This window comes from Mandrillus leucophaeus, unplaced genomic scaffold, assembly GCF_000951045.1.
Source record: "Mandrillus leucophaeus isolate KB7577 unplaced genomic scaffold, Mleu.le_1.0 Scaffold206, whole genome shotgun sequence".
In the NCBI taxonomy this organism is placed as follows: Eukaryota; Metazoa; Chordata; class Mammalia; order Primates; family Cercopithecidae; genus Mandrillus; species Mandrillus leucophaeus.
In genome coordinates this window covers 2,255,319-2,266,638 of record NW_012102099.1, presented here as the reverse complement: position 1 = coordinate 2,266,638, position 11,320 = coordinate 2,255,319, and the positions used below count along the sequence as shown (strand labels likewise).

General features: G+C 37.1%; 1 protein-coding gene across 1 annotated transcript; it reads left to right on the top strand.

Annotated features, from left to right (window-relative positions):
- The first annotated feature begins 332 nt into the window (after positions 1 to 332).
- Positions 333 to 2,150, top strand: DEFB128 (defensin, beta 128). The gene is made up of 2 exons (XM_011979829.1): positions 333 to 433; positions 1,885 to 2,150. Exons 1-2 carry the CDS (start codon positions 385 to 387, stop codon positions 2,115 to 2,117), a joined length of 282 nt encoding a protein of 93 aa, XP_011835219.1. The 5' UTR covers positions 333 to 384; the 3' UTR covers positions 2,118 to 2,150.
- Positions 2,151 to 11,320: the final 9,170 nt, after the last annotated feature.

The following is an 11,320-nucleotide window of genomic DNA, read 5'->3' as shown; positions in this document are numbered from 1 at the left end:
CTAGATGGATGGAACATTGGAACAGTAGGAATAAGACAGGATTATCCCACACAAACCAGGGCACATGACCAACCAACCTTGACCCAAATGGGTTGAAAGCTCAGATGGAAAGTCATAGTTCCTGCTCTCTAGGGGTGCACATCCTGAGGAAGGGGGAGGAAGGAAGATATGGTGGAACATTCTGTGACTGTGAGCTCCATATTTGGGGATGTAGGTGTGTGTGTTGGGGGGAGTGGACTTGGATTTCCTGTCTGTCTGTGTGGGTTAAAATGAGAGCTCAGAGCGCTGATAGTTCTCAAAACTCTGGATCATCTTGAAAGACCTGTGGGACACAGACCACTGGACAAAGTTCTGCTGCCTCTTTCTCTTGGGAAGTCTGTAAACATGAAGCTGTGTCTGGTTCTCATTATTCTGCTGCTTGAGGTACTCACAGGTAACTTGTCCAAATGTACCATAACATTAGAAGAGATATTACTATTTGTAAGAGTGGGAACAGAACTTTCAAGATTATTTATATTTGGCCAAAATCATAAAAAAGGACCCATTCTCCTGGTTGCCTGACTTGAGTCTATGCCTTAGAAGAGAGCACCCAGGGAGATAAGAAGAGGAGGTCAGGGCTATACTGGACTCTCGGGAGTCCTCTTCAAAGGCATCCATGAACTCATCATCTAGAATTATCTTTATAATGCTGGACACAGTTTTCACCTGAGAGCCTGGCCATCCCCTTTTCCATTCAAATTCATTTTCAGCCTGTACTACAACAGTGATTAGAATAGCACACATTTTGGAGTCATGTCAATGTGAGGTTAAAATATGTCTTCATCATTGACTGGTTGTATGAATCGAGCACATTATTTCCTTTTAATCTCAATTTTTTCATCTGTCAAGGAGTAGAATGACTATATTTCATGATTCTATTTGATGTATAGATTATATGAGCTTACAAGCACGAAGCACAAAGTTCATGGTAGAAACCCTGTCAGTGAGAGTTTCCTTCTCTCTTGCTAGGAAGAAGGCATATTGTATTTTTGTGGCCCCAAAATACGTTCCTCTAACCCTCAGAGGTGTTCCCTGATTCTGAAGTTTAGGATAGGGAGAGTATGTCTCTGTTCTCCAGCATTATGCTTCGGGCTTTTTCAAATTTTGGGTAGAGGGACAAATAAGGATTAGAAAAAAGAGACTTAGAATCTCAATGCATTACTCTAAGTAGGTGACAATGTAGCTCTCTAGAGCCAAATTCATGGACTTGAATTTGATCCCTGGGCAACCTATTTATCTGAGATCAAGGGGCATGTGACGAGTGACAGACAGGAGGAGCCAGGTTAAGGGAAGGCGTTCTCAATAGAACCTGTTGCTGAGACCCATGAGATCTTGTCAAAGGGAGATTTCTGCTGCCCATATCCGTGAGTGTGAAACCAAATGAAGTTAAAAAGTCTTGTTTGTGATGTTCTTTCAAAAGTTGCTTTGGCTCTGAGTTGTGCCAATGGTGACATGTCTTGTGCGCATGGTGACACGTTAGTGGTCTCTGGGGACATGGGACTGAGGTGGAGCTGACAGCATGCTGACTTTGGAGCTTGATGGAGAGAGTCAGCTTTGCCAGGGTCCTAGGGGTGGGACTTGGCTCTGGTTGATAGCCAGGAATTGAGTTCTCTCTTCTCTTTTGTCATATCAGTTCTAATGTTCTCAGAGGCAAGTGGACATCGGCTGAGAGCCCAGGGTTTTGAATGTCCTTAATTTGGGATGCTTTTCAAGGAGGGGCCCCTGAGTTTCCTTTTATCAGCATAATGTTCACTAGGACGCCATGACTTGTGGGGAAACATATACCTACCTCTTCTGCTCTTTCTCACGCACTAACCTTGGTTCAATGTTGTTTCCTATGTACAGATGGGGCAAGACTCAAAAAATGCTTCAATAATGTAACAGGCTATTGCAGGAAGAAATGCAAGGTAGGAGAAATACATGAAATAGGATGTCTAAGGGGGAAATTATGTTGTGTAAATGATGAAGAAAACAAAAAGCATGTGCCATTTAAGAAGCCACATCAACAACCTGTTGAGAAGCTGAGCGTGCAGCAGGATTACGTCATCTTACCCACCATCACCATTTTCACAGTCTAATCCTAAATCAAGCCCTTGTCTCACTGGTCTCCACTCTTCCTAAATAAAAAGTGCTGCCTAATCCAGCAGTCTGCAGCGAAAGATTTATCTACTTCCTTCTGTGAACTTGATTCCCCACATAATAAAGTCCTGTGCTTTCCTCTGGGTTCATTTATTGATGTAGTCACTCATTTCTTGAACACTTCGAACATAAATGAATGGTTGCCATGTTCCTGGTTTTATACCAGTAAGATGCGGGATATAGAAATTAAGTAAACATATTGGTTGAGGTGGAAGTTAGCTTTTCCATTTTTAAGAAAATAATTTCAACTTTTATTTTAGCCTCAGGGGTACATGTGCAGATTTGTTACATTGGCATACTGTATGTTGTTGAGGTTTGGAGTACAACAGATCCCATCACTCAGGTACAGAGCATAGTACCCAACAGTTAGTTTTTCAACCCTTTCCCCTCTCCTCTTTCCCTCCTCTAATAGTCCCCAGTTTCTACTGTTCCCATCTTTATGTCAATGTGTACCTAATGTTTAGTTCCCACTTATAAGTGAGAACATGTGGTATTAGGTTTCCTGTTCCTGTGTTAATTCGCTTAGGATAATGGTCTCTAGCTGCATCCATATTGCTGCAAAACACATAATTTTATTTTTTTATGGCAGCATGATATTCCATTGTGTATATGTACCACATTTTCTTTATCCAATCCACTGTTGATGGGAACCTAGGTTGATTCCATGTCTTTGCTATTATGAATAGTGCTGCGATGAACATACACGTGCATACATCTTTTTGGTAGAAGGATTTATTTTCTTTTGGATATATACCCAGTAATGGGATTGCTGAGTTGAATGGTAGTTATGTTTTAAGTTCTTTGAGAAGTCTCCATACTTCTTTCCATAGTGGCTGAACAAATTTACATTTCCACCAACAGTGTATAAGCATTCCCTTTTCTCTGCAGCCTTGCCAACATCTGTTGTTTTTTGATTTTTTAGTAAAAGCTACTCTAAGTGGTGTAAAGAGATTATCTCATTGTGATTTTGATTTGCATTGCTATGGTGATTAGTGATGCTGAACATTTTTTCATATATTTGTTGTCCACTTGTATGTCTTCTTTTTAGAAGTGTCTGTTCATGTCTTGTGTGCACTTTTTAATGGGGCTATTTGCCTTTTGCTTGTTGAATTAAGTTCCTTATAGATGCTTGATATTAGACCTTTGTCAGAGGCATAGTTTGTGAATATTTTCTCCCATTATATGTTGTCTTTTTACTCGGTTGATAGTTTCTTTTGCTCTGCAGAAGCTCTTTAGTTTAACTAGGTCCCACTTGTCAATTTTTGTTTTTTGTTGCAATTGCTTTTGAGGACTTAGTCATAAATTATTTCCCAAGACCTATGTCCAGAATGGTGTTTCCAGGTTGTCTTCTAGGATTCTTGTAATTTGAGTTCTTACATTTCTATCTTTAATCCAGCTTGAGTTAATTTCTGTATATGGTGAGAGGTAGGGGTTCAGTTTTATTCTTGTATATATGGCTTGACAGCTATCCCAGTACCATTTATTGAACAAGGAGCCCCTTTTCCATTGCGTATTTTTGTTGACTTTGTCAAAGATCAGATGGCTGTAGGCATGCAGCTTTATTTTTGGATTCTTTATTCGTTCCAGTGGTCTATATGTCTATTTTTGTATCAGTACTATGCCGTTTCAGTTACTGTAACCTTATAGTGTAGTTTGAGATGGGTAATTAGGTGCCTCTGGCTTTGTTCTTTTTGCTTAGAATTGCTTTGCCTATTCAGGCTCTTGTTTTGGTTCCATAAGAACTCAGGATAATTGTTTCTAATTCCGTGAAAAATGGCTTTGGTTGATAGGAATAACACTGAATCTGTAGATTGCTTTGGGTATTATGACTGTTGAAATGACATTGATTTTTCCAACCCATAGGCATGGAATGTTTTTTCATTTGCTTGTGACATCTATAATTTTTTTCAGCAGTGTTTTATAATTCTTCCTGAATCTAAAGAGATCTTTCACCTTCTTAGTTAGAAAAAAATCCTAGGCTTTTTTTTGTGTGTGTGTGTGGTTATTGAAAATGGGATTGCATTCTTGATTTTTTTTTTCTTCAAAATCTACTTTAACAAGATAATAGGAATTTTCTACTCTATAATATATCCATGATTATGTTAATATAAAAATAACCCTCTCAAATAGTTTTCCCCTAATCTTCAAGTAACATTGGTTGCCTGAGAAACACTCTGGTTTCCCCTGTCCCTGCGGACCTAGGAAGCGCCCCCTGAGAGTGGGTGACTGAGAACCCCGCGTGGTGATTATCTGCCAGATTCCATGTCACCAACGAACGTGGGGTGTGGCCAGCAGTATCTCCCTTGTGTTCTCAGAAGCTGGGATACAAGTCTGAGGCTCTTCTGTCCTTCTGCTTGAGTTTCTCCAAGAAGGATAATGGGGAAGGGGGTCGGAGGAGGAGAGGTCAGGTTTCTAGGATGGGGGTTGGGGTTCTGTCCCTGGAGGGAGGAGGCGTTCTGGCTCCAAAGCAAGGGTTCAGAATAGGGCTGGGGGCCTGTCCCTTCCACCTTCCCGTAGTCCCCCTACTACTCCCTCTTGTTTGCCTTAAAGTTCCCCATCCAATGTCCTGGGGAAGGTTTCTTACGAAAATGAAGATGCTCCACCTCCCAGTCCCTTGAGCACCAGGATTTTGTACATCAGGAGCCCACTATATACATCAGGAGTTTGTAATGCATTCTTGATTTGACTCTCAGTTTGAACATTATTGGTGTATAGAAATGCTATTAATTTTTGTACTTTGATTTTTGTATCCTGACACTTTACTGAAGTCGTTTATCAGTTTCAGGAGTCTTTTGGTGGAGTCTTTAAGGTTTTCTAGGCATATAATCTGTTGTCAATGAAGAAAGATATCTTGACTTCTTCTTTTCCTGTTTGGATGACTTTTATTTCTTCCTCTTGCCTGATTGCTCTGGCTAGGACTTCCAGTAATAGGTTGAATCTGAGTGGTGAGAGTGGGCATTCCTGGGAATGTTCCAGAAAACTGGAATGTTCCAGAAAGCATTCCCAGTTCTCAAGGGAAATACTTTCAGTTTTTGCCCATTCAGCATGATGCTGGCTGTGGGTTTGTCATAGATGGCTCTTACTATTTTTAAGTATTTTCCTATGATGCCTAGTTTGTTGAGGGGTTTTTTAATGAAGGGATGTTGGGTTTATCAAAAGGCTTGCTGCATCTATTGAGATGACCATATGGTTTTCGTTTTTAATTATGTTTATATGGTGAATCACACTTGCTCATTTGCACATGTTGAGTCAACCTTGCATCCCAAGAGGGAGGTCTGTTTGCTCATGGTGAATTAACTTTTTGTTTTTAGTATTCTTGGATTCAGTTTTCTAATATTTTTAAAGGATTTTTGCATTATGTTCAGCAGGGATATTGGCCTGAAGTTTTTTTTTTGTTTGTTTTTTGTTTTTGGTTGTATCTTTGCCAGGTTTTGGTACCAGGGTGATGCTCACTTTGTAGAATGAGTTAGGGAGGTATCTTTCTTCTTGTTTTTTGGGAATAGTTTTAGTAGAATTGGTACCAGCTGATTTTGGATGTCTGGTAAAATTAGGCTGTGAACCCATCTGGTTCAGAGCCTTTTTTGGTTAGTAGGTTTTTAATTGATGAGTCAATTTTGGAACTTGTTATTGGTCTGTTCAGGGTTTCAGTTTCTGGTTTAATCTTGGGAAGTTGTATGTTTCCAGGAATTTATCCATTTCCTCTAGATTTTCTAGTTCGTGTACATAGAGGTGCTCATAATAGTCTCTGGGGATCTCTCATATGTCTGTGGGATCTGTTGTAATGTCACTTTTGTTGTTTCTAATTGTGCTTATTTGGATCGTCTCACTTCTTTTGTTAATCTACTAACAAAAAATAGTAGTCTATTTATCTTGTTTATTCCTTAAAAAAACAAAAAGCAAACTTGTAATTTCACTGAGTCTTTGTATGGCTTTTTGAGCCTCAATTTCATTCAATTCCACCCTGATTTTAGTTATTTCTTTTCTTCTGCTAGCTTGGGTGTTAGTTTGTTTCTGTTTTTCTAGTTCCTGTAGGTGTGATGCAATATCATTAATTTGAGATCTTTCTAGCCTTTCAAGGTCAGTGTTTAGTGCTATAAACTTTCTTTCTAACCCTGTTTTCACTGCATCCCAGAGATTTTGGTATGCTATGTCTCTGTTTTCATTTATTTCAATGAATTTTTAAATTTCTGTCTTAATTTTATTGTTTATCCAAAAGTGGTTTAGGAGCAAGTTGTTTAATTTTCATGTAATTGTGTGGTTTTGAAGGTTCTTCTTGGTATTAATTTCTGTTTTTTTTCCACTGTAGTCTGAGAGTTTGGTTTGCATTATTTTGATATTTTGGATTTGTTGATAGTTATTCTGTGGCCTAGCATGTGGTCAATCTTGGAGTCTGTTTCATATGCAGATGAGAAGAATATATATTCTGTGGTTGATGGATGGAGTATTCTGTAGATGTCTATTAAGTTGAATTGGTCAACTGTCAAGTTTAAGTCCAGGATTTCTTTGTTAGTTTTCTGCCTCAATTTTCTATCTAATGCTGTCAGTGGGGTGTTGAAGTCCCCCAACATAATCATGTGGCTAAGTCTTTTCATAGGTCTAGAAGTAGTTTTTTATGAATCTAGATGTTCTAATATTGGGTGTATTTATATTTAGGATAGTTAAGTCTTCTTATTGAATGTAACCCTTTATTGTCACGTAATGCCCTTCTTTATCCTTCTTAGTAGTTGTTGGTTTAAAGTTTATCTAAGAATAGTGACCCCCTCCTCTTTTTCTGTTTTTCGTTCGTGTGGTAGATCTTTCTCCAACCATTTACTTTGAGCCTGTGGGTGTCATATATGTGATATTGGTCTCTTGAAGACTGCAGACAGATGAGTTTTGTTTTTTTTTTTTCTTTTCCAACTTGCTACTCTGTGCCTTTTAAGTGGGACATTTAGAGTGTTTACATTCAAGGTTAATGTTAATATGTGAGGTTTTGACTCTATCATGAAGTTGTTAGCTGGTAGTTTTCTAGTTTCTATTGTGTGGTTGCTTATTAGGGTCTGTGGGCCACGTACTTAACTGTGTTTTTGTAGATGCAGATATAGTTCCTTCATTTCCATGTTTAGAACTCCCTGAAGGGTCTATTGTAAGACTGCTTTTAATGATAAGGAATTCTCTTAGTACTGTGGTGTCTGGAAAAGATTTTATTTCTCTTTCATTTATTAAGCTTAGTTTGGCCAGGTATGAAATTCTTGACTGGAATTTCTTGTCTTTAAGAATGTTGAAAATAGGCACCCAATCTCTCCTGGCTTGTAAAACCTCCATTTTCTATGCAAGACAATATTTCACAGAAGTTCAGGTATTTCTCCTGTTTTACAAATAAAATTTCTTATGTCTAATTAGATCTGAATGCCGTGTGTGTGTGTGCGTGTGTGTGTGTGTGTGTGTGTGTGTGTGTGTGTGTGTACAGAGGGTTCTGCTAAAAACAAAGAATTAGTTAGAGGGAGAAAAAAATGTTTGAATATTTTCATAACACTTTTTTGAGGGCAGATCTGATGGGCAAACATGACAGCTAGTGGTAATTCCAATATATCATTTGAAATTCATTTAATACGTGTGTTTCATCTCCATTTTTAGTAGCAATTTGAATATCTAGTTGACAGAATTTTTAGACAAATATTACTCTTAAGATCTCTAAAAGCATTGCATATCATTTGTTTCAATACGAAATTTAAAGTCTTATAAATGAGGAGGACGTACTTAAGAAGCTCCTCATGAGATAGATGAAATTGCAGTAGGTCATGATGGTAGAAAATGCTCTCCAGACAAACAGAAGAGAAACTTTTGTGGTGACATCTATTGATGCTGCTTAATTTAAGGCACTGGTCATAAATAACTTGTAGAGTTAATATTTACTCATGTGGGATAAAGAAATCAATGTACCTTATTACTCCATGAGCAGCTCATCATCTTGTTTCAGTGGGAGGAAGGAGAAAAATATTTAGCTGGATATACTAAAGTTTCAAGAGCTTACAAGAACCTTCCTTTTAGTAGTGTGGCTTTTGAAAATTCTGGAGAAGTTAACAGTTAACAGTGACTGGACTTCGCAGAATTTTAAACACTTTTGTTGATGATTTCAGACTATGAAAGTCAATGTATGACCTTTTTCAACCTAATTCTTAGAGAACTTTAAAAGTAAGGCTCACATAAGAAGCCCTTTTTTTTCATTGCAGCACTTTATAAGCCCCTTTCTTTTTTAGTCTTTCGTTACAATGTCACCCGGGGTATTTTAAAGGAGGGTCCATTCTGTCACTGTGACAGTGAAGATGGGTCTGGCTCACTGTCCTTAATCTACATGTGTCCTCTACTCTATATGATTCTACTGATAAATTAGATAGGAGAATCCATTTTGGCTTAGTGTCAGATAAATCGGAGAAGTGTCTCCTGAGTTGGGGATGAGGGATATACTTAATTGAACAGATAAATTAAGCCTTGAATTCTACTCTGACTGGGAGGATCTAATCTTTGCTTTGACTTTTTTTCTTTTATTCTTTTATCCCCTCCATGCTCATAGAAGACGTGGGTGTGGTCAGTATTGTTAGATGCATGTTTATTTGTTCACCTTATTTTTTATGCAAAATTAAGTTGAAATTCTATATTTTTATTATTCACTCTTTTGGTACAGACAGTATTATTGGTACCTGCTCTTGCAGCTGTCTTAGTCTCCAAAATCTTATTCAGAGTCTTTCAAATTATTTTATTTTATTTTATTATGAAGATTTATTTTACATATATTTTTCCTTTTTATATTATATTCTAGTGTTATTATATAATTAATATATTATATGTAATACTTATTTTAAAAAATGTTTTTATTGATATATAGTATTTGTATGTATTTATGGGCACATGTGATATTTTGATACATGCATATAATGTGTAATAATCAAGTGAAATTATTTAGGATATCCAGCACCTTGAACATTTATCCCTTCTTTGTGTTGGGAACATTTCAAAACTTCTCTTTTAGCTATTTTGAAATATACAATAAATTGTTGTTAACAATAGCCACTCTGCTGTGCTATCAAACACTAAAACTTATACCTTCTATCTAACTTTGCAGTACTTGTTTTATAATGTTATAACCACAACACTCCCATCTGAAAGGAGGAAGAATTTGTTGCACACAGCAGTCACTGGTTCATAGCCATTTGGAAATCATGCTGGGGTAGCAGTACCCTTATAATAAAACCAGAGCAAGGGCATACAAGAAAAAAAGTTATAGGCCAATGTCCCTAGAACATAGTTACAAAAACCTCAAGAAAATACTAGCAAATTGAATTCAACAATACTTTAAATGGATTATTCACCATGGTCAAGTGAGACTTATCTACATTAACAGAGTGAAGGGTAAAAACCATATGATCATCTCAACAGATGCAAAAAAAAGTACTTGACAACATTCAGCATCCTTTTGTGATAAAACTCAACAAATTAGATATAGAAAGAATGATCTCAACACAATAAAGGTCATATATGACAAGCCCCATTTAAAATCATACTCAATGATGAATGGTCAAAAGCTTTTTCTCTAAGATCAAGAACAAAATAATGCCCACTCTTGCCACTTCTATCAACATAGTACTGGAAGTTCTAGCCAGAGTAATTAGGCAAGAAAATGGAATAAAAACCATTCAAATAGGAAGGAAGCAGTGAAATTGTTTCTGTTTGCCGATGATATAGTCTTATATATAGAACATCCTGAAGACTTTGCCAAATAACTATTAGAAGTAATAAATGAATTCAGTAAAGTGGCAGGTTATAATTTCAACATAAAAAATCAGCAGCTTTTCTGAAGACTAACAAGAACACCTGAGAAGTGAATCAAGTAAATGATCCTTTCACAATAGCTACAAAAATACTTAGGAATAAATTTAATAAGGAGGTAAAAGGCCTATACACTAAAATGTATAAAACTTTGATGGAAGAAATTGAAGACACAAATGGAAAGATATCCCATGTTCATGAAAGTAAAAAATTAATAGTTAAAATATCTGTAGTACCCAAAGTGGTCTGTAGATTTAATGCAATCCCTATCAAAATTCCCAAGACACTTTTTACTGTAATAGAAAAAAATTCTAAAATTTGGATTGAATGACAAAAGATTTTGAATAGTCCAAACAATCTTGAGCAAAAAGAACAAAGCTGAAGGCATCACACTACCTGACTTCAAAATATACTGTGAAAGAAAACAAGGGTTGGAGAGGATGTGGAGAAATGGTAACCCTTGCACACTGTTGGTGGGAATAAAAATTAGCATAGCTATTATGAAAACCTGTATGGAAGTGCCTTAAAAATTAAAATGAAAACTACCATATGATCCAGCAATCCCATTACTAGGCATATAGCTAACGGAAATAAAATCAGTATGTTGAAAAGATATCTGCACTTTCATGTTAATTTCAGCATTATTCACAATAACCAAGGTATGGAATCAACTAAGTGCCCATCAATGGATGAATTAATAAAGAAAATAGTGGTACATAAGCACAATGGAATACTTTTCAGTTTTAAAAAAGAAGTAAATTCTGTCATTTGCAACAACATGGATGAACCTGGAGGACGGTATGCTAAGTGAAATAAACCAGGCACAGAAAGACATGATCTCACTTATATGTGGAGTATAAAAAAGTTGAATTCATAGAAACAAAGAGTAAAATGGTAGTTATCAGAGGCTAGGGGCTAGGGAAATCACTTAGACCGGAAGAGTAAGCTCAAGAGAGGTCAGGCGTGGTGGCTCACGCCTATAATCCTAGCACTTTGGGAGGCTGAGGCAGGCACATCATCTGAGGTCAGGAGTTCGGGACCAGCCTGGCCAACATGGCGAAATCTTGTCTTGACCAAAAATATAAAAATTAGCCAGGTGTGGTGGCATGTGCCTGTAATCCCAGCTACTTGGGAGGCTGAGACAGGAGAATCACTTGAACCGGGGAGGCAGAGTTTGCAATGAGCCAAGATTGAACCACTGGACTCCAGCCTGGGTGAGAAGAGTGAAACTCTATTTTCAAAAAAAGAAAAAAAAAGTTCAAGAGCTCTATTGACATCACAGTGACTACAGTTAGTGACAATATATTATATATTTGAAAATTCCATTGTGTATATA

Coding starts and splice junctions, on each gene's coding strand:
- DEFB128 (XM_011979829.1), top strand. CDS start 385: ATGAAGCTGTGTCTGGTTCTCATTATTCTGCTGCTTGAGGTACTCACA. Junction 434..1,884: donor GCTGCTTGAGGTACTCACAG/GTAACTTGTCCA, acceptor TCCTATGTACAG/ATGGGGCAAGACTCAAAAAA.